Genomic DNA, 23594 nt, shown 5'->3' on the forward strand with positions numbered 1-23594 from the left:
CAGGACATGTATGGATGAAGAGGACTACATGGACTCCTTTCAGTCTGGCTTCAGGCCTGGGTATGTACTGGAACAGCCTTAGTGGCTTTAAATGATTACATTTTGGGGGGAATGTTGCCCTGTTAATTCTTCTTTATCTCTTGGAGGTATTTGCCAACAGTGTCCTTCTGGAGTATCTCTGAGGATTGGAAGTTTGTGCCTGTGTGTTACAGTGGTTCCACTCCTACCTGCTGGTTTCCTTGGTGTTTATGCTGCAGGGTCCCACATATGTGAAGTTGCAGGGAACTGTTATCCAGAGATGTGGGGTGCCATCAGTATGTGGGTAACAGCTAAGATCGCTTCATTCCATCTGAATCAGGGAAGTCTGTGCAAGTGTTTGACAGATGCCTGGAGGCAGTGGTGATCCAATAAACTGAGGCTGAATTCTGATAAGATAGAGACACTATGGATAGGAGACTCTTTGAGTTCAGGAATTAGGAAGGTGGCCTGTTCTGGATGGGGCTGAAGGAACAGCTACATAGCTTAGGGCTATCCTCAATTCAAAAGTGTCGCTAGAGGCACAAGTGGCCTTGGTAGAAACAAGTTTGTTTGTCATCTGTGACTGTTCCTGGACAGGGACAGCCTACCCTCAGTTATCTATGCTGTAATAATGTTATGAATGGATTTTTCAATGCACTCTATGTTGGGCTGCCCTTGAAGATGGTTCAGAGACTGCAGCTTGTGCAGAGTGTGGTTACCTAGCAGTTAAGCAGGGCAGATAGATGAGATCACATAACACTGACAGCACTGCTGTGGCTGTCCTCTTCCCAACCCCCTTCCTCACTTCCTACTCTCCCAGTTACTCCCACTGCTCCACTTATTAGGCAGTAGCAAGAGTGTGCTCATTTTCTCTCTCTTTTTCTGGACAGCTGGGTGCTGTCTGCAAGTGTCCACTATGAAATACCTCTGAGCCCAAATGGGGCCAAGAGCATTCTGGGGATATTAGCATGCTGGTGGTTGGAGGTCAGCACTTTGCTTTGAAGTGAGCCCAACTCCAAGAGGTCTTTTTTTTAAAGGGAGACACAGGGAGCCTCAGCTGGCATCTGTGGGCCCTAGGCTTACAGCAACTGCTCAAATTCACCAGACTTTTCTCCATAAAATATGACAAGGGGCAGTTAAACATCACCCTTGGAATCATTTACCTTGGGCCCTGAATCTATGATGCACAAGAGCAGCAGTAAATTTGAAAAGGAGGGAAAACCTTTTGTAAACTGTAACTCAAATTTATGATTTATCCCGCCCCCTAATATTTATAAGTGAGCTGTCTGCTTGAGCTTTTGTTTTCTGTCTTGAGGCCAGGAAATTTCTGTAGACATGAAAGACTGCATTTGTTTGTTTGTTTGTTTGTTTGTTTGTTTGCCCGAGGGATTTATTTGACACAAGTTTGAATCCAACATTCTAATAACTGGTTCTAATAACTAATCCTAATAAAAGAATTACCGGTACCTATTTTTCAAGAAGGGCTGTATGCACAGGAAAGCTGCAACTGGGGCTTTGATGTTTTATTCACAGCCATGCACAAAGAGGAAAGTTTGGCTTGCTTTAAAAAGCAGCTTGTCTTTTCAGCGGTCAATGTCTTAGGACTACTTTTAATTTATTACTCAGCAGTAACACTAAATGCACACATGCAGCATACAGCCATATCCATGCAGGCTTTACATTTTAATGCATGCCTTGAAATTTGTCTGTGCATATTAAAAGGCACTATCTTAATCAGTTTCCATTAGATGCTACTTCTTATCTGAGACAAATGCAGCTACCAAGACAAGATAAATTAAGGGACTGCCTATGCAAATAATTTAGCTAGCTTCCTCTGTGAAGGGAAAAGCACAGCAGCTGTGACATGATTCCAAAGCCGGCACATTTCCAAAACACACAGAGAGAGCCCAATAACAGTAAACCAAGTCCATGTCAGAAGAAAAAAATACATAACCCAGAATGAACCGAGATGTCTGCATATGGAAGTGATAGGACTGAGGATAACCAACCTTTAATTCTTAAAAGAACACTTTCTCCCTCAATATATAATTTGGGAATGTTAACTGATATTTAAATCTGACTATTAGCAACATAAATATATAGATAGCTGACAGTGATTAAAATAATGAAGTGTGTTTTGTTTCTTTTAAACAGATTTATTCCCTTTTATATTTTTAAAAATTGTTTTTAAGTTTCATTCATTTGATTTTTTTCTCTTCTGTTTTTAATATTTTGTTGGGAGCCGTCCAGAGTGGCTGGTGCAGCCCAGACAGATGGGTGGCATATAAATATAATTATTGTTATTATTGCTCTTGCTGTTCTTGTTGTTTCAACTGCAGCATTAAGCACCTGCTGAAATTTCACCTATTGAAATGAATAAGGCTTGAAACTGCTTAACTTCAGCTGGATCAAGATCATGAGTTTTAATGACAGGTACTGTAGAGCTGCATGGCTCTGTTCCACAATATACATGGTGTTGCTTCAGTTGAAACAGCACAAAACACTGTTTGTGCTGCTCCAGATGAAATAACTTCTCTGGATCAAGCCATTAGTCCTAATGCACACAAACCAACTCAAATCAAGTGCTTCAGCATAACTGGACTTAGGATAACAGTCTCTGTTTTGGGGAACCAATCATCCTTCTACTCCTTTATGGGTCAGCAGTTACCTTGTTCTGTAAAATTTAATTTCTGGCATGTAATTTATCTACAGATTTAAGAGATTACGCTTCTACCTCAGATAACCTCTGCTCAGCATAGAAGCCTGGTCCTTGCTACAGACCTCCCTGAAGAGAAAAGTCTGCTCAGTGTCACTAGGATAATGAGACAAATACCTTTTTAAACCCTGCAGCTCTTATCTTTTTGCTCATCTACTTTCGGTAATCAGATTCTCCAAGTCTGCTACTGTAAATCAACCTGTACTGTTGACAGCAAAGAAGCTTGTTGCTACATAGCTAACAAACTAGGTCCTGCAATAGCTGTCATTTTGAAGAGGAAAATAGCTGGTTTCCACCAAAGGTTCTGGAAGGGGGAGACAATTCCAGGAAGATTTGAAACATCGCTTATAGTTGTGTTCAGTTGAGTCTTGCTCAGACCCATTGAAATTGGTTAAGTTAAGTTAGTCATGTCCATTGACTTCAGTCAATCTGCTCTAGGCAGGACTAGCATTGTAGGACTAGCATTGATTACTACCCATAATGTTTGCATTTCCAAAATAGCAAAAGAGGCTTAGTTAGAACTGTTAAATGACCAATTCCTAATATTGTGTTTAGATTTTGTGCTGTCACTATGCAGTGGTGTGTCCTTTCCCCGCCCCTTTCCTTCTGAAAGTAGGGCAGGCATTTTTTATTATTATTTATTGACTATTTTCTGGTTTGTTTTTTTTAAAAAACAGGAAGTACAAATGATAAAAAGCCATGAAACAGAACATCATACAAACAGCAAGAAAAAGCCCATTGAACTCAGAATTTTAAATCCATTACAGTACATGGGTAATCCCGCCCCCCCCCCCAGTCAGAAACCAGAGTTCTGACCATAGGATGTTATCTATCTCCTCCCTTCCAACTCTATGCCTATGAGGTGTGTACAGGTTTGAAGCAGCAAAGAACACTGCTGCTGCAAAGCTATGCTATGCACACTTTCCTGGGAGTAGTTCAGTGGAATACAGGAGGACTTACTGGGCAAACGTACATAGAACTGTACTGTATAAACAGTAAAGAGACTATTTAATGACTTTGATAGAACTGCCACCAGCTTCCTCTCAAAACAGGAAAGCGACCAAGTTTGAGTTGAAGTACTATATTTCCTATGGAATAAGATTAAGGCTCGTTTCCCCCCCTGAAACCACCCAACTCTTCAAACCATACTTTTAAAGGCTACTGATAACATTGATAATGTATGGCTCACAACATTTTTATGGTGTGAAAAATTCTATTTCCATTCAGAACAAGATAATCCTTCAATAAAAGCAATCTAGTTTAATACAATGAAACTGAATTTCCAACGCTGGCAGAGAATTAAGGTATTTAGAAAATAAAAGTGTGTGCAAGATGCCTAATAATTTATGTGGCAGAGTGTTATCAGGTCTTGAAAAAAAAGTAAAGGGGAACATGGGATTGAGAGAATGTGTGTGTTCAGTTACTTTTCCCTGCTTCCTGATCTCCAATTTGTATGTCTTGAAACTATCCTAGTTGGTCATGATGCTGTAATTACTAGTTTGGCCCTTGAACTAAGTAAATATATATTATGCAAACAATGTCCTTATACTGTCTTAGTCTAAGGAGATGGTGGGCCAAGATAGCATAGCAAGAAGGCAGGAAGGATACAGATATGCTAACTGGGGTTTTTGATGGCTCGTTTGCCTCTATACTAACAAACTCACTTGAAATAAAGCTCTTTGTCTCATACTCTTGACTCAGCTCTAGTTAGCTATCAATAAAACTGGCTCCACAGACAAGAGATTTGGACAAAATTTGTTCGGACTAAATTAGTAGTACAATGATGCCACCTGTTATCAAAACTTGGATAAAGACAGTGCTTGGCAGGTTCTTTAAAGTGAAATGCCCCATAATTCTTGTGCTACAACAGAAAGCGATGTCATCTTACAGAAAGACTGCACTTGGAACATGCCCTACTTCTTGATCTTCAAGTTCATGAGGGATCAAGTGTTGCTTTGGTTCTATAGTTCACTTCTGCTAAAATTTCTGCAGTAACCCTGGATCTGAGGGTGACTTCCCAAGGGTGGGAAGAGACCAGCAACAACTCCTATTTGCCAAGATGCTGAGGAGGAGGAGACAGATCTGGCTTCCAAGGCACGTGCAGGAGACAGATCTGGCTTCCAAGGCGTGTGCAGCATTGGCAGCAACAGCGGGCAATGAATTATTTGGAGCCTGAATTTGCTGCCCCTGTGGATCTTGCCTTCTAAAGTGGTCCCCTCAACTTGTCTCATGGGTGGGCCGGCCCTGAACCCTACACAAAACAGAAGACATTATAACATGTCTAGGCATGACCGTCAAATTTTCAGACACCCTGGATTTTCCCAGTAATTCTCCTGGCTCCATGGAAATCAATATGATGCACCAATCTCAGGTATCGTATTGCACAGACTGGAAACAGCTAATTAACTTTTGCCTTCAAAATCTTTACTGCATCATGTTTACTGTTACCAAAGAGTCAGACAAGGAGAAAGGTACAGTATATATCCCTTGCTATGCAAAATTATGAGCCTACTCATCTATTCCTACCCTATGCCTTCTCAGCGAATGCAAGCTATCTCAGGAAATGCATGTTTACTGCAGGGCTCAAATCTCCATTTATCAATGATGTTCACTGGGTGACCTTGAGCCAGTCACCATATCTCAGCCTACTCTACTCCATAGAGTTGTTGTGGTGATAAAATGGGGAGGGGGAGAACCATGTACGCCAGCTTAAGCTATTTGGAAGAAAAGTGGGGTATAAATGTAATAATAGAAATCATTTTCTCCAAGGAGCTCAAGGTGCCATACATGGTCTCCCCCCGAGTATGTCAGAATAAAATTATTGGTTCTACAGGTATTTGTCTTCACACATCCACACAGGCAGTGTAAGGTTCCAGCAAAAACCCACTCACTTTTTCCAACTACAATCCAGAGGTGCACTGATTCACAATAGATCCACACAATTTGAATCATGCTTTTAGAGTCTGCACTGAATTAGTAGCACTGCCAATGCCGTGTTAGACCCACATCACATTGGGTATACCATTGGACTGGCAGGAGCCATTTATGATCATGATGATAAAGCCTTCATCTTTCACTCTAGTTCTTGGTTAGTGACATGCAAAAATAGGTATGTACCACCAAATTAAAAACCACTAAGAACTGTTGTGCTTGCATTGATAACATAAACACTCTTAGGGTAGAAATGCACCTTAGAAGCCAGGACTTCCTCAGAAAATGTGCTGAATTATCCTGCTCCTACTCTGTAAACAATGTCCTGTTTCCTGACAGTTATCTTGAGCACTTCCCTGCATCTGCCAGTGACTTTCATTTGTGTGAAGTGAGACTGCGGAAATGGAGAGGGTAATGATGTCTGGACAGAAATTATACTACATTATAGAATCATAGAACTGTAGAGTTAGAAGGGATCTGGAAAGTCATCTAGTCCAACCCCCTGCAATGCTAAAGCATCGATGACAGATGGCTATCCAACTTCTGCTTAAAAACCTGCAACGAATGTCCACCACCTTCCGAGGGAGTCCATTCTACTATTGAACAGCTTTTACCATAAAAAAGTTCTTCCTGATGTTTAGTCGGAATCGCCTTTCTTTTAACTTGAAGTCATTGGTTAGGATCCTAGCCTCTGGAGCAGGAGAAAACAAGCTTGCTTCATCTTCCATGTGACAGCCCTTCAAATATTTGAAGATGGCTATCATATCTCCAGAGTACATGGCTGTCATGAGCCAGAATCAGAGATCGGCAATAAAAAAACCACTGGTGTCAGTGAAGTTAACTCTTTATTGAAAGAAACTAAAACAGTGCAGGCGTAGTGATCACAGCAACTCTTCCCAGTAGGTCTTTCTAAGGTTCCTCTCCAGGTTCCTTCCCCAGCAGCCTAAGGCTCTGGCATCTTGCCTCTCTTTGCTTTGCTCTCTTCATTTCTCTGTGTGTTTTGGGAGATGGGGGGGGGGTCACAGCAGGAAGGGGAGATACTCTTGCTTATTCAGCAGCCTGCCTCCAGTCAGCCTTTTGACCTCCCCTTTGCTTCTACATCAGAAGTCATAACTGCACTCTGCCAGAGCCTCCTCCTGTTCACTAAACCCTGTTACCTCTTCAGCTTCTGACACCTTCTCCTCCCAGTCTTCTCTTCTCATTGTTGTCCAACCACCAATCCCCTGGCTCTGAGCTTTCTTTGCCTGGAGGTTCCCTTGGGAGTTCCCCAGCTAGTACCTCCCATTACTTCTCTGCATCCAGCCAGTCCATGACAATGTCTGACTGCACTCAGCTTTCCCCTGCCCTTGTATAATGAAACCCAGTAGCACATGATTACTTCCTCCCAAGATTCCTAGTACTTCCACTTTATCAATTAGTTCTCCCCTGTTGGTGAGGACCAGGTCCAAGATAGATTATTCCCTTGTCGCTTCTTCCACCTTTTGGGAAATGAAATTGTCAGTGAGGCAATGGAAGAATTCTTGGCATAGTTTGTGTTCCAACAGATATGGGGTAGTTGAAGTCTCCCAAACTACTATATCTCTCCTTTTTGAATGTTAGGTAATCTGCTCCAGGAAGGCTTCAGTCTGGCTTGGAGGTTTATAGCAGACACCCAGAGTAAGGCTAGTGTAGTTTCCTTCTCCTACAAATGTTACCCATACAACCACAATTTGCCTTCCAAGCTCCAAGTCGTGGATCTCTTCACAAGTGTACACATCCTTTACATATAATGCTACTCCTCCTCCCTTCCTGTTTGGTCTGTTTGTTCTGATATATACCTTACCATTTCTACATTCCAGTAATGCCTATTAGGTCATATTTGCCATACTTTATTGAGAGCTCAAATTTGTCCTGCTTGTTTCCCATACTCTGTGCATTGGTAGAAACCGAAACAACGAGTCATTCCCTCCAGCTGTTTCCTTCTTGTAGTTTCTTGCCATTTATCAGGTTTCTGTAGCACTGCCTCAGTTTCCTGTGCATCAATGAAGCTATTATCCCCAGTATCAGGTGCTTCCCTGTCATCTGTAATATCGTCTCCATCACTCTCAGGATTTAGTTTAAAGCTCTGAAGGGAATGGGAGAACTCAGTTGCTTTGTGGGCAGTTCTTATTTTTCTGCTCTGAAGCAGTAGGAGTTGTAGGAATGAACACAACACATAGAATTACATAGGTTGCATCAAGGTTATGTCTTGGACCAAAAATGGTAATACAGATGTATTTATATTAACAGCCAATCCACATGCTCATTTGATGCACTATGGATGCAGTCCTATACTTCTTATACTAGATGAGAGGTAATGTGATATATTGGAAGCCCCACTATGCCTGCACAACACTAGATGACAGATACAGCTGCACAAAGCCTCAGATATAATGGTGGGGCACTCTGTCAATGCAGATGTAGCATTGATGAATATAGTTAAAGATGGAATAGATAAAATAGGCTAGAGTCATGCTTAGAATAGTGGTGGCACAGGGAAGGAACTATTTGGAAATGGTTTGCATAAAGCATTTTGCCTCCAGAAAATCTGAGGAAATTGCTAACATATCTCACCTTGGGATGAGACACAAACATCAAACAATAAACTTGGCTTCACCTTCACTTTTTTCTATTATCTTGCATATTCTTTCCATTTTCTTCACTATTTATTTCACAATATCCATTCAATCTAGCTGCTCATTTAGGTACACTGAAATGCCCAGTTATGAAAGTACTATGCTGCTGCATGCATATTTTACTTAGCCTAGAAAACAGTTTCCTGAACTTTTATCTATTTCATGTGCCAAAACATCTGGGCTCCAAATGTGTCATTGAAATCCTGTTTCCTTTGTTTCCTGTGACTGAACATTGACACTGTTGTCTCTGGGATTGCTTTCAGTGACCTAATCCAAAATTATTTGTTAGATAAAGTAAAATGTAATTTTTGATTTTTATCATATTACAGTTTACATTTAAAATTAAAAAATAATGAGTAAATACAGCAGATTTTAAAGCAACACAGCAAATTAAAAACAATTTCAGCTAACAATTTAAAAAGCTTTTTCAGTGGTGATGCCAAAATAGTGGAAAGCCTTCATAAAGATTTACTACCTCCCTTTCATTTTCTGTTTAGATCTTTTCTTAATACCTTTTTATTTCAGAAAAGTTTCCCATGTTTACTAAACATTTGCTGCTTTCAAACAGGCTGGGGAATCTCAAGTAGCAAAACAGGGCCAAACGTTAACAATTTAAACTTGGATGACATGGTACCACATTCAACTACTTAAAATAATACAGTATACAGATATTTTCACTTGTCTTACCTTGGATAGCTGCTGCCAAATTAGGCAGTCCTTGGCTAGTAGAACAATGGCATGGCTCAGTCTAATTTATCAGGAAGTTTCTCACATCCTAATTGTGGGATTAGTCAGCAAATGTGACAGTGTCCATGTGGTAGAAAGATGATGCAACATGGTATCTTTAAAAGAAAAGAAAGTTGGGTCCTGCTTCACATACTTACAACTGAATGCTAAATGTGCATAAAAAGATTCAGAGTCACACTTGCCCGTTTATTTCCCTGAAGCAGATGTACCTAATTGCTTCTCTTCTACAATTTTAGTTGGAGCCTTGCATGTTGCTTTGTCAAAGGCAACATACTTAATTTTCTTACCCACAGAATGCCCTGCTTCAAACACTCCCTTCTAATGGAATAGTCAACTTGGAATAATCCCCTTTCTCCCAGCACCATTCATTTATTTAGCATTATTTGTTTGCTTTGTTTGATTATTTATATTAGTTGTTAATGTATTGCTTATTTATTCACACATCAATACTCAAGGCATAATGCATATATAACATTACCCATATGCACACAGGCAACACCTGTTTTATTTTATTTCTTCCCCCCTCCTCCCCCAATCCCAACTTCTAAAGGAATCCTTGCTAAAGGAAAGTAGCTACTCACTTATCACCTTCATGTGTTTTTGGTACCATTACATGTAAGTTATATTCCTCCCCACCTCATCCCCTTTTGATTTACCTCGGATATGCCCAACTGAAGAAATTTTTTATCAGTGTTGCATACCCCTCCGATGAAGAGAAAGACCTGCTATCCTTGCGCAGGATAACACCTTAGAGATTAATCTTCCCCAACCTGATGCCCTGAAGATGTAGCTGGATGAGATGAGTGTTTCTAGCCCAAATTATCTTGAGGGTGTGAAGGTTGCCTTAGATATTTCAACCCCCCCCCCTTTCCCTCATCTTTTACTTCGGACCTGCCTGGCCTATATTTTATTTTGTCCTTACCGTGGTTTTTTTCCCCAAGCAATAAACACCTTGTTGAAACGTAACAAATAATAATAAGAAAACGTTTCACATTCACATTCCCCGCCCTCACAGCTCTTAATTTACCTCAGACCCTGGTTCCCAACGTGGGGCACACGCCCCACAGGGGTGCAATTTGATTTTATAGGGGGGCAATTCGAGAATGAGTTATTAACAGTTAATGGCCTTTTAGCCTTCCTCCACGTGAACAGAAGTTCACTTTTTGAATAATAAGAATTATATGTCGCGGGGAGTATCAGGATTTTAGAGATGCTTAGGTGGGGCATGGCCAAAAAAAGGTTTGGAGCCACTGCCTTAGACCACACTGCCTTATTTACGACAGCTCTTAATTTACCTTGGACCAAACTGCCTTTCCCCCCTTCTTTTTTTAAACTGCACTCTCTTGCTAAGCTATTCCTTCTCAGCAGCTCCGAATAACCCCCCTTCTTCCTCTCTCTTCCGCTTTATGACTAGCTGAAGAGAGCGAACCCCTCCCGGCCGCCGCCGCCGCCGCCGCGCACTCCCCGAAGTGTTTTCGGGTACCATTTTGCGTCTATTGTGCCTTCTTCCCTCCTTCTCGGGCCCGCCCTGAGCCCGCCTCTTTCTCCCTTTCACGGCCTGTCCCTGTTGCGAGGGCGGGCCGAGCGGGGCCGGCAGAAGGGAGGCGGGCCCCGAGCGGAGCCGAACAGAAGAGAGCCTTTCTCTGCGAGGGAAGGAGGCGGAGGCGGCTCTTGTTTTCTTTCGCGGCAGACTTAGCTCAGCTGGGCTGAGGGGAGCGGCTGGCCGCCTTGCCCCGCCGGGTGCCATGAGTGGGTCGGGGCTGCCCGGAGGCGGCGGCGGCGGCGGCGGGTCTGGCTTGCCTCCCCTGCCCAAGAGCCTGAGCGGCTTGTTGAATTCTTCTTCGAGCGGGGTCGGCCCGGGCGGAGCAGGCGGGCGCTGGCGGGACCTGGAGCGGCTCTACGCGCAGAAGTCCCGCATCCAGGACGAGCTGAGCCGCAGCGGAGGCGGCGGAGGGGGAAGGGGATCCCCGCGGCCGCCCAAGCCTCCCAACCTGGACGCCGCTTTGGCCTTGCTGCGGAAAGAGATGGTGAGCACCCGCCAGTTTTTGCTTCTTTTTTTTGCGTGTTTGTGCTTGGTGCAAGTCTTCCGCCCCACCCCCTTTTTAAAACTGCTCAGCTTTGAGTCCCGGGACCTGGCTCGAGAAGGTCGCCTCTGAGCGCGTGCAGAGTTCAATTCCGGCGCCGGGAGGCTGTTGGCGATTTCTGCTCCCCTCGCGCGCATGCCGGTACGATGCACACGGTGGAAAGGAAACCTTTTGTTTGTGGCAGGCAGGGTGCGAGTTTTCATGCCAGCTCCTTGCGCAAAAAAAGGCAAATGCTGGATCTGCTTCCCAAAGGAAGTGAGATTGGCCTCTTTTAGGTGGGCTGCTGAGGGGGCAAGTCCTAAGTCCCCTTGCCTGTGAGTAAGCACATGGGTGTGGCCAGTGCCTTTTTTTCCTGGGGGTACGCAGGGGTACGCATACCCCTAAACATTTTGTGAATCTAAGTTTGGCCTCATTGAGGGGCAGTATTTCAATATGAGTAGGAAAATGAGAGTACAGTACCCCTAAACATTTTTTTTAGAAAAAAGCACTGGGTGTGGCTGGGGCGGCAGCTGCCCCCAGTCAACAAAAATAAAGAACTGAGGTTCTGCCTCCCCCCCCCAACGAAAGTCCTGTCCCCCCCCCCCCCCAATCCTGGCTATGCCCATCAGTAAGCACCATTCAATTCTGGGGAGTTATGGTTAGGATTGTGCAGTAAGACAGTTTTCCACCAAGCCCTTAGTGTTTACCTGTTGCAGACTCATTTTTTTTGCTCTCTTCTTTTTACTTTAATACTGTTTTTAGTTGTAGAGTTTTTCATTCTTGTAAATTGCATTTGGGGCTCCCTCTTAGGTCCGAAAGGCCGTATATACACATTTTTAAGGGATAAAATCTATTTTTAGATAGATTTAAAAGCGATAAAGGTGGAAACTGGAAGCTGTTTTGCTTATTAATCACTATGGCTACCTTAGCTGTGCTGTAGACCTTGGGCAGACCCTGTGAATTTTTTTATACTTATTTATTTACCCTTTGAACAGTTGTGAAACTGAGGAGTTCAAATGGAGAATTGCCAGGAGGTAAAGGGGGGTGGGGTGGGGGCTGCCATTCTAGAATGACAAACCCAAAGGTATCTGAAGAAGTGTGCATGCACACGAAAGCTCATACCTAGAACTAACTCAGTTGGTCTTTAAGGTGCTACTGGAAGGAATTTTTTTATTTTGTTTAAACCCAAAGGATGCATAGAGCTAGTTGTGCAATTTTTTGGGCCTAAGCCTGTGATAGTTACCCAAGTTGCAGTTAATGGATGCAAGACCTATCTAGGGATTGTGACTGAAACATTCCTCATGTGAGAGAGAAAAAGAAAAAGAAACTCAAATCAAAAGATTGGCAAACCAAAAAAACAAAACCTTGATAGCTTCTGAAGTATGTCACTATTATCTTCCCTTTTAAAACTCTTTTCTCATTCTGTCCTTTGTTTCCTTCTAAAATAAAGTACTTAAAAGCTATTTCCTCTAAAAATGATCTTGTTCATTCTTTCAGTTCCTCTACAAATTCTCTTTTAGTTAGAACTAATTTTTCATTCTGCGCTCTAGTCATAGTTGCATATTGTACAAGCACACACCTGTTCTTTATATTCACTATTTGGATCAGAAGTGTTCTGTTCTGTTTCAGAAACTGGAATGTGACTTCTAGTAAGCGCTGCTTCTTTCCCACCTTTGACTTGTCTTCTGAAATGTAGGTTAATTGGCTTAATGGGCTTTTACTTTGCACAGGATTGGTACTTGGGCTGTCCACCAGATTGCTTACAGCAGCAGATTCACATTGGTTTTTAAATGCGACTAAAAACGGAAGTGCTTCAAATATTGTTACACTAGTAGATCATGTAAGCAAACAAAATATGGGCTAGATTCATTTTGAATATCAAGCATGGCTTTTTGTCTTACAAACCTATAAATCAAGTTAAGAATGAGTTATTTCATTGTCCCAGAAAAGCTTTTGCAAAACCCGCAATCTAAAAGGTTTTCCCATTTTAAGTGGTACACATATGCCTTTCATGAGACAAAAGCTTCAGGTTAAACAAGCAACATTGCTCTTAGTGAAACATGACTGAATTATTAGGTATGCAAAACTTTTCCTTTGGATCGGTAACATGAAACTTCCAAAGGCAGCAGATATCTATGCCTGTCTGGCACACCCCTGATTAAGTAATCTGGAGCTATCTTTTTTTCCTGCTGTAGGAAGGAAGTTGCAATGGTTGACAAGTTTTTGTAGAATTAGGATGGCAGCTCATGAATACGCACAGCATGTCATCACTCTAAATCTGGCTATTTTAAGATGTGATTAAAAGGTGTTTTCTCTTTGCAGTATTTGTGGGATAGTGCTGCTGTCCAGGTCCTTGGAAATAGAACATGAAAGCATCATAGCATTGTCTAGCTTGGGCCATATGTGGTGTACGTATAGCGCACTGTATGTTAGGATCCTGTAAACTCCCTTCAGAAAACAGCAAAGTATCACTTTAAAATACAGAGTATTAGAGTCAGACACCTTCTCTTACACGTCCTCTTTGCATTCATGACAGTGCCCACCAATCACAATGTTGCATACTGATGACACCCTCAGCTTCGCTGCACAAGGAAGAAATTATGTGTGGTGATGGTGAAACATCAACATCACCTTGCCCAACCACACAGATAAGATGCAGCGCTGCAAACACATACTAGAGTGTCCTTATCACTGTGAACCACTCTGGTGCGTCCAGTCCAAATCCCATAACTGGGATCCCTGCAGGTGACCTTGCACCATGCAGATGGGTTGGAGATCAGCCTTTGGACAGGAAAACATACAGGAAGGATGGTCATTCCTGGCATATCACCCAGCCTCACTTTTGCATGGTGAACCTTTGGCCTCCCCTTGGCAACCGTTCAGCCCCCGATGGGGAAAGAGTGCCTTTGTGAGAAAGAAAAGAGATCTTTTGCATGGTAGGAGGAATGGAAATACCAGGTGGTGGGTGTGTAAACAGAGTAAGAAGAGCTGGGGCAGTGGATTTTAGCTCTCCATTAGCTTCAGTAGGAATGTTTTTAATTTACACACAGCCAAGCTTGGGGAAGCTTCGAAAAACCTGTTGTTCCTCCTCCTGACACACTGCCCATTTTTTATCACTCTGCTGGTGGAATTGCACCTCGTAAGCCTGGTGCTATGCCAGTGTCAATCCCCATCACCACTGTTTATCATCAGCTAGTGCAACGAAACCGACTGGCATTTTGACGCCCCTCTCATCTGCAGTACATGGTGCATAGCTTATTACTGTAAGTTTGTCTACTACAATTTGAAACTGTAGATATTCCTGACTTCACTAATGCCATTGCTAGTCAGAAGGTGTATTTATGGAATCTGGAGCCTGGCTGTGTGGTTTCTATTTAATGTTGAGATTATATCTCAAAGGTAAAAAACAACAACAACCATAATTAGATGGTATCACACCCTCCACCATAAATCTTACATGTATCTTTTGGATAGAAAATGAAATTGTATATTCTGGTAAGAGATATAAACCCAATGTTTAGATTGCTTTTCTGATGATACCTAGCCTGCATATTTGTCTTGCTCATCCTTCACCCACTTTTACTTATAATTCTTAATCTTGCCACCCCCACAAATACCTGCAGTTGTTGTTTACCTATGATTCATTTCTGTTTTCCTTATGAATAACTAGTTGAACTGTAACACGGCTAGCCTTGCAAGTTAGTTTTGCCCATTAGTGGGAGGTGAGTGTTTTGCTTTGAAGGGCAAATGAGAAGTCATCACTAGATCCACCTTAAGGGGAGAAAAGCAAGCTTAATTTCTGGTAGTAATATCATTTTTGAAAGGCAGAATAAAATAATGTGCTATGATCTTGGATGCTGCAATGCCTATGCTATTTTTCTTTCTCTACTTTGGGGCCCGGGGGGTGGGGGAGGAGCCTGGCATGAGTTGTGTGAAAGGCAAGAATGAATGATATGAGGTGTTTGATTATATTCATATTATTTTCCTAAACGTCCTTGTGAAAAGCTGCCCGTATAAGCCGAAGGTAGTTGCATATGGCTAAAAAACAGAAGTCCTATGGACCAAAAAGTTAAATACATTAAAAAGAACATTTATGGCATAGTGCAGATAATACAAAGTATTCTTGTCTTCCACATTCATTCAATTCTCCATTACTGTGTAGGAAGGAAGGAGGCAGGTAATATATGATGAAGTAAGCCCTAAAAGAAGTTCTGTAAAATGCTCAAAGACTCTTGTTATACCTTGGGCAGTTTCTGTATTTAATTCAAGAATTTAAGCGTTCAGAACAACCTGGCTTTGTACTTCATTCCTGTCCTTTCTTTATTTTATTTTTTTTTATAAATATTTATTTTGGTTTTATGTAGTAAAACAAATATTACAATCACACAAAACCACAAAGAAAAATACAATAAAAAACAACATAACACAGCATAAAAACATATAACAAAAAAGTAAAAAAGAACAAAAATTAAAGAAAAATTAGTTTTTTAATTCTTATCTTTATAACCCTCTTTCCTGACTTCCTCACATCTCCCTTTCCTGCGTTCCCCTTTACTCAATCAAATTTAGCAGCTCCTTACCCTTTTTCAGATCTTAATCAATATTATACATTCCAACCTATTATGTCTTCTATTTCCCCTTTCTTTTTAAATACAATCTTGCATATTCTTTGTAACTTTGTAACTTAATCCCTTATATCCTTTGTTTAGTTTCGACATAATTTTACTCTGGTCTTACCCTTTTTTTTCTTAAATCATTTTTACATATTTCTTTTTACTATGTCACTGATGCCATATTATCTTTATATCCAACATCATTTTAACATTCAAACATTTTGCAATGTTTTTGGAGATATTCTTTGAACTTCTTCCAATCCTCTTCCACCGACTCTTCTCCCAGGTCTCGAATTCTGCCAGTCATTTCTGCCAATTCCATATAGTCTATCACTTGCATCTGCCATTCTTCCAGAGTGGGCAAATCTTGTGTCTTTCAATACTTTGCGATAAGTATTCTTGCTGCGGTTGTTACATACATAAAAAGTGTTCTATCTTTCTTTGGCACCATTTGGCCGACAATGCCCAGAAGGAAGGCCTCTGGTTTCTTAGGAAAGGTATATTTAAATACCTTTTTTAGTTCATTATAAATCATTTCCCAGAAACCTTTGGGCATGTCCACCAAAGGTGAAAGAATGTTCCTTCAGTTTCCTTACATTTCCAACACTTGTTATCAGGCAGGTGATAAATTTTTGCAAGCTTGACTGGAGTCATGTACCACCTATAGATCATTTTCATAATATTTTCTCATTCCTGTCCTTTCTTTAAACTACCCAGATTCTGATGGAGCAGAATGCTCTTTTTTAAAATGCTTGTGTGAAAAGCTGGGAGTAAATAGGATGAAATTGTTGTAGTAGCTGGCTGCCATCCACAAGTGTTATAGCAAGCAAGCATCAAACTGAGTGTTCTTCAAGGGGCAGACACGCCTACCCAGGATTTTCTGAGCCCATGTGGATTATGTATTTTGCCTTACTTGCAAAAGAGGGCATACATTTGCATATGCTTTGTGTCATACGCAAATTTTTATTCTCTTTTGTGGGGTGGAGGACCATAAGATAAATCGGGGGCCATACAGGAATAACATGTCTGTCCAACAGAATGGGTGGTATCCAGCTGACTGCTTCCATTAGTGCAAATATTTCTCCATTTCTTTCCCCCCCACACTCCCCAAATTTGCTTTGGGAACCCCCAGAACAGATATGAGGGGTGTAAGGAAAGGAGATGGGGAAATTCTGGATTTCTATATAAGGAAAGGCATAACCTGTTAAATTATTGCTTGCCACATAGCTGTTAAAGGCACAAAAGCTCAGTTCTCCCTCAATGCTAACCCTAAACCATGCAAAGAACTCATGTTCCATGATTTGTAAACCCCTTATGTTACTGTATATCTGTCATCAATTAATCTTAGGCTAGCAATACCTCATTCAGTACAAGACCAGACATGGTGTTTCAGCTGGCTGGCGGTGGGGTCACAAGAGATTTTAAATTTACAGTTATTTTGGTTTAGATGCCTATTCTTGGGTAAAGATTACCGTACATTGTTTTAAAGGAGGAGTGTCTTTTAGGAGCATATGCTACAGCTATTTATTTATACCTAGTAAAAACTACAACAATATTACCAGCCAAGGTGAAACAGCCATCTTTTCTTCTTTTTAAGCAAAAAGAAGTAGTTGATCCTTTGACATGAATATATTCATTTAAGTGCTCTCAAGAATCCCCCTGTTTCCTCCCCCCCCCCAAGAGTGGAAAAGCAATCACCTTCCATATTGCTGCTATACCTCTCCAGCTTCATTTCTGTAAAAACAGAGGCACACACTTTTACAAGACTAGAATACACTGAACTACATTGCAGGGTTGTCACGCGGTATTATCTTCCGCCTCCCCGCTATCCAGGCAATATCAGCACAGCAACACAACTTTTTTGCAAGGATGCTATAACCCACACTTTCCCAACCTCACCACACCCTTCCCCTGAAGCAATATGGATAGGGTAATGATGGGTTGTATTTATATTTGGATTGGTAGGATTTTTTAAAGTTTGCATACTCAGGGGAAAAATAAACTAGAGTTCAAAAGAGAATGGACTCCTTTCTTTGCTGGTACTTTTTGCTTTGGGGTAGACATGTTGTTGCCCAATCACAGCTGTGCTAAAATCCTGGATTTCTCAATTATTTTCTTTGTGCAACAACCACTTATTTACCAAGGAAGATGAACAGGCACCCTCAGAATGAACTAGACAGTCTCTGGAGAACAGCTGAGTCATACAAGTACTAGAGAAGACCCCAACATGGCTTCAAAATGAATGTTGAAGTCTTTTCCCATTGACCCTTAATTTCTCAAGAGCACTTGTCAATCAGAGCTCTGTTTCACGCACTGGGTTAAAAACAAAAACAAAAACACTGAAAGGCAGGAATAGTATTATATCTCACAAAGCGATTGCTTTGAATGGTACCTACACACTTTGCTTCATCATTTTCATTCTACAAGGGCTAGAGACAACCCCTCCCCCCAACCAATCAAATGAGTGTGGAGCTGGGCCTGATACAGCAGTCATCCCTGCACCAGTTTGCCAGAATTGGGTTCTGTTGATTTCCTATGAAGTAGAATTCATAGCATATTGAGGGAGGGGGGAGAGAACGCTGAATGTTTCCTCAATTCATTCTTTTGTTCCCATGAAGTTGCTTTTCTCCCATAGGGACACACTGACTAGAACCTTCCCCCAGGGAAGTAAAAAACAAAAAGGAGGGAGTTTCAGTCCCCCTTCTCCCACCAGCCCAAGGTGCACCTTAAACTACATTTATTTCCCCACTTTATAAGAAATTGGCAGTGACCCACTTCTGGCACAGGTCTGTGCTAATCACATCTGGTTTCTCCTTAATGCAGCATCAGCCTATGGTTACAGATCCTCTGCTATTAAAGAGGGCATGGTAGCATTACTTAAGCATCAGGAATGTTTCGCCACGCTGCTTCCTGCATACTCCAGCTTCCCCCACAGCTGTTTCTTCCTTACTTCGGCAGGGTGGAATCTCCCACGTAATTTAATTATCCTGCTCATATTGTGTAATTGTCAGGTACAATACTTATCTTCTGAGTGCAGTCATTGTGGGGAGCAAAATGTGCAAGCACCAGCATTTTAGAAGTAAAATTAAGCCATAAATACTAATATGTGTGTGTGTTCTCTTCTACAAGGTTGGTCTCCGGCAGCTAGATATGTCATTATTATGTCAACTATACTCCCTTTATGAGTCAATTCAAGAATATAAAGGTGCCTGCCAAGCTGTATCAAGTGCAGACTGTGCATATGCTCTGGAAAATGGCTTTTTTGATGAAGAGGAGGAATATTTCTAAGAACACAGCCGTTCCCTGGAGTAGAGCTGAGATCATCGGTGTCTAATTGGAACTTAAAGTGCATTCCTGCCTTGTGCTGAAGAAAAGACCCTCTGCTACTTTGCAGCCCATTTATTTCTGGCATGCTGTCAACCCGAGTTACACATTGTGTGAATCCTCCTTTAAGGAAAGCCATGTGCGACAAATTTTAAGACGTCCTCAAGCATGTTTGACAGGCCATGTCAGTATAATTTGTGAACTGGGTCTTTCCAGTTTGCACATGTTGGAAAATAACTTTCTATTAACTGTTGCTTGGGACCATGCAAGGAAGAAATGAGATCTGGAGTGTTCTGACATGTAAAACATTAGTAGTAATAATTATATACGTATTTTGTAAACATTTGAATGGTCTTTGAACTGATGTTTTGACTTTTTAAAGAAAGTCTTGTTAAAAACTCAGAGCATTGAGGACCAACATGTACCTTCTCCAGTACTGTATTAGATAGACTTTTAAAAATCTCAGATACACTTCTAAAAGCCTCTTACCATATTCTTTTCCATCCCAAAGTTTACAAATGTTAGGAATCTTACCCTCTTTCCCCAGTGATCAGTTCACTTTTTCACTCATGCAAGTTTTAGCTATTTTAATCCAATCAATTTAAAGTTTTGTAACACTTGGTATATTTTTACACAAATACAGTGAAAGCAAATGGGTCTTCCTTTTTGTGAGCTTATATAAGTGTAATTAGATTGCTTATTCAGTGAATAGTAATATAAATTTCACACAAACTGAGACCAACAGCAGTATTTTATACTCCTTAATGCTTGGAAGAGAGCTGTGAACTTTGTATCTTATAAATCCAAAGGATGTGTACAAATTATTTGTAGGTTATTCTATGCAGCTTTGTTTTTTTATACTATTGTAACAGAAAACTCAAGCTTGACCTGTAATTTATTAAACTTTATACCAAACATGGTGTGTGTATGTAAATAAGTAAAATTATCTAAGTACAGCCAAGCCTGCTTCCTTCACAAATAAAACACAAACTGCCACCTCAGTCATGTTGTCAGGTTTTGCACAAAGGGTGCTTCCATGAAGGAATTTTCAGGAAACCAGTACATTCGTACCTTGGATCTCAAGCGCCTTGGCTCCCAAACAATTTGGCTCCCAAACAATCAATCAAAACAATAAAAAACTCAGAAGTGAGTATTCTGGTTTTTGAACGATTTTTGTCAAATGTCCAGTGTGGCTTCCGCAGCTTCTGATTGGCTGCAAGATGCTCCTGAAGTCAATCGGAAGCCGCACTTTGGTTTTCAAATGGTTCCGGGAGTCAAATGAACTCCCGGGACGCATCCTGTTTGAGAACCAAGGTACAACCATACCAGGATGGTCATCTGTGAGACTCGATGCAGAGTAAGTCAGTTGCAATGGGACTTAAGTGTAGCTATTTTAATCTGGCTGTAACTTAGAAATTCTTACTATGTGTAAAGGTGGTGGAATTTGCTTGGCTTTGGCTTTCCTCCATGTACACAAAATATATAGCAGCATGAACACTTGAATAGCTAGTTTAACTAGTGACCCTGCAATCACCACCAAGTAGGACCTTTGTTGGTGACAGTGCCCACATACGGATGCAACCAATAAATTTGTAATGAGGGCACAGCCCTAGTACAGATTCTTGTATTGCAGACACCACAGTGTCTCCAATCCATCAGTAACTTGGGTAGCAACATGTCCCCAGGGCTACCTGCAGACAGTGGTCTGAATCTCCTTCATGCTTCACACAAGCATTATTTTGGAGCACAATTCACACAGCAAGGAAGTGGAGCCCAAGCTACAACACACTTATGTAGCCTCTAGAGCAGTGCACAATCTACCTGGGACAAAGCCTGAAGCTCTATCTAGGGAGAGAAAGATTCGTCAAGTAACCAGAGAGAGGTGCAATACCAGCTGTAGACACCGACATTAACAACCTCTAGTGGCTTTGTTGCTTGTTGGGAAGTAAGGAATATGCACACATAGCTGAGCCAATTGGGAAGATTGCTGCATAGACCAATAGCCTATCTGCTGCATTTGGCCCATGTCAACCCATGTGATGACTCTCCCCACCACCCTTGCTATTTTGCCTGATAGGTGAGCCTTGCTGAATAGCAGTCCATATTTCTGCATACTTCATTCCTTCTTCCCACCCACTGCAACTGCTTCCTGCACTCCGACAGCAGCATACACCTTATTTACACATTCTGAGATAAATGCCCCTTCACAGGGAATCTGCATGTTGTTGCAAGACTGGGTTTGGACCCAATCTAGCTAAGTTTTCTGGATAGCCAAAGGCCATTGCGGGATTTAATCATAGAAGTGTAGAGTTGGAAGGGTCCCCCCCCAAGGGTCATCTAGTCCAACCCCCTGCAATGCAGGAATCTCAACTAAAGCATCCATGACAGATGTTTTACATTCACTTACAGGTATTTATACCCCCCTCTTAAACTCTAAAAAGCCTTACACTTGGGAAAGAAAGCTCTTTCCAGAGTTGATGGTGGGGAATTTGGCAATCTGATGTACTTTACATATGTATATTCAACCAAGCTGCAGGGGGGATATAGTCTTTTAACAAGATAAGTCTTTTTAGCTGGACTATGTGCCAAGATACACACTTGTTTACTCAGGAAAGCCTTGAACTTATGCAGGCTTTTGCATTACCAAAGAAAGCAAGGGAACTGCTCTCTTTCATGACATATCTGCAAAACGTAAATCCTGCTATTGAGATTCCTATGAAACTACACAAAGTTCAGATTGCTCAACTTCGTTGTTTTGGTCTCTTTCCACATATATTGAACATTCTTTGGAGATTCACAAAAACAGCAGGATCTCAGGAAAGCAACGAAATGGCCTCCTGCTGTAGGCTTCCCTCTGTTGCCCCAAAAAAGAAGTCAGTATCTCTTGTGTCAATATTTTGAAATTTAGTTACATTTATTTTGGGCGAGCTACAGAGAATTCATTGGGATAAGCTACATTTAATGGCTTTATTAATGTCTTCAGCAGTTAAAAGACTTATGAAGATGTTTTCAATTTAAAACGATGTAAAGACTCCAGTTTTTCTCATGAAGCAAAAATACTACAGGGAAAATGTATATACAATGCCAGTTTAATGTTCAATATCACCCAGAAGCCTGCCCCTCCCACCCCCAAAATATGCTTTTAAGGCTACAATATTATGCACATTTTTCTGACAGGCAATCCCCATTAAATACAGTGGGGCTTACTTCTGAGTAACATGCATAGGTCAGTAGCAGGACAGCAAAGAGGAAGAAACGGCTATGGCTGATGCCAGAGGCCAGGCACACACCAAGACTTGGAAACCAGTAAACTGCTCACTGAACTGGCTATGCTACTATTTTAATTTTGCATGGGATTCCTGGCAAAGCCAGATGTCGTGTAGGTCTTTCTCTTATTCTGGCCTTCCCAGGAGCCCAGGTGAAAGAGAACCTGTCCGTTTTCTCCTCCATTTCTGCAGTGCACAGATGAGTTGTCATGGAATAGCTGAATGCAGAGGAGTTGTGCGGGGAACCCCTCTAGGGAACCCCCAAGGGAAGAAGGCTCTGAGCCAGGGGATTGGTGGTGGGAAGACAATGTGTGGTCAGACGGAGAAGACTGGGAGGAGGAGGTGTCAGTGGCAGAAGAGGTGACAAGGTTTAGTGAACCCAGGGTTTAGAAGCTGTGGCAGAAAGCAGCTCCAACTGAAGTGGAGGCTAGAGGGGAGAGTGGTCAAGAGGGAGAGTAGAGGTTGCTGATGAATCCAGGGAGTCTCCCCCTCCTGCTGCGATCTCTCCCTCCTGGTCTACCAGTACACGTAGAGAAATCAAAAGAGCAGAAATTGATTGTGCACAGACACAGTCTCAGATTGCTTGGGAAATAATCTGGAGAGGAGTGAACTCAGTCCTCACAACTTCCTCATTGGGGCAAGACTTGCCGGGATCACTAGGCTTGCTCTGTTTTGGTTTCTTTGAATTAAGCATTAACTTACCTGACATTGTGTTTTTTATCGCTGACCTACATCTGACTCTGGCTCTTGACAGTATGTGAATTTTACCTTTATAGTAGGCTAGTTTCTATACACATCCATCTCAATCTTCAATCTAAGACAGCAAGAAACATCAGAGTTCAAGGACACATCCCAGGCAGGAAAAATACTGGAGGTACAAAGCAGGGCTATTGAGAGGTGTGGCTTGGGGAGAGTCCCAAGGACCTAACAGCCCTGGAAGGCCACATTTTCTTCTGCAAGGCCACCAGATGTTAGTGGACTACAGCTCTCATCACTGCCTACTGCTGGTCATGCTGCTTGGGGCTGATAGTTCAGCAACATCAGGAGGCCCACAGGTTCCCCACTCCTGGTTTAGTGTTTCATGCAAAACAGGCCGGTGTTAACTATAGTACAAATTAATGTACTAAGGCTGAATTCCTATACTTGGGAGTAAATCCTTATAAACTCAGCAGGATTATTTCTCAGCAGTCATGCATGGTATTTCATTGCACTTCCCCTTATTTGGAAGTAAGTTTCATTGCACTCAGCAAACATTTTGGAAG

The 23594-nt window shown here is 41.7% G+C and overlaps 1 protein-coding gene and 2 long non-coding RNA genes across 3 annotated transcripts; 2 read left to right on the plus strand and 1 right to left on the minus strand.

Annotated features, from left to right (window-relative positions):
- Nucleotides 1-6493: 6493 nt before the first annotated feature.
- Nucleotides 6494-10456, minus strand: LOC309338580. The gene is made up of 3 exons (XR_014154971.1): nucleotides 10362-10456; nucleotides 9007-9161; nucleotides 6494-8586 (listed from the first exon to the last, which is right to left on the minus strand). It is a non-coding gene; the product is annotated as an uncharacterized lncRNA (long non-coding RNA).
- A 213-nt stretch (nucleotides 10457-10669) lies between these two features.
- On the plus strand, nucleotides 10670-19981 carry FAM89A (family with sequence similarity 89 member A). Its single transcript, XM_081855909.1, has 2 exons — nucleotides 10670-11093; nucleotides 18872-19981. The coding sequence occupies exons 1-2, from the start codon at nucleotides 10812-10814 to the stop codon at nucleotides 19028-19030; spliced, it is 441 nt and encodes a 146-aa protein (XP_081712035.1). The 5' UTR covers nucleotides 10670-10811; the 3' UTR covers nucleotides 19031-19981.
- On the plus strand, nucleotides 11747-14977 carry LOC309338588. Its single transcript, XR_014154984.1, has 2 exons — nucleotides 11747-12213; nucleotides 12321-14977. It is a non-coding gene; the product is annotated as an uncharacterized lncRNA (long non-coding RNA).
- Nucleotides 19982-23594: the final 3613 nt, after the last annotated feature.

This window comes from Podarcis erhardii, assembly GCF_964252035.2.
Source record: "Podarcis erhardii genome assembly, chromosome: 3".
In the NCBI taxonomy this organism is placed as follows: domain Eukaryota; kingdom Metazoa; phylum Chordata; class Lepidosauria; order Squamata; family Lacertidae; genus Podarcis; species Podarcis erhardii.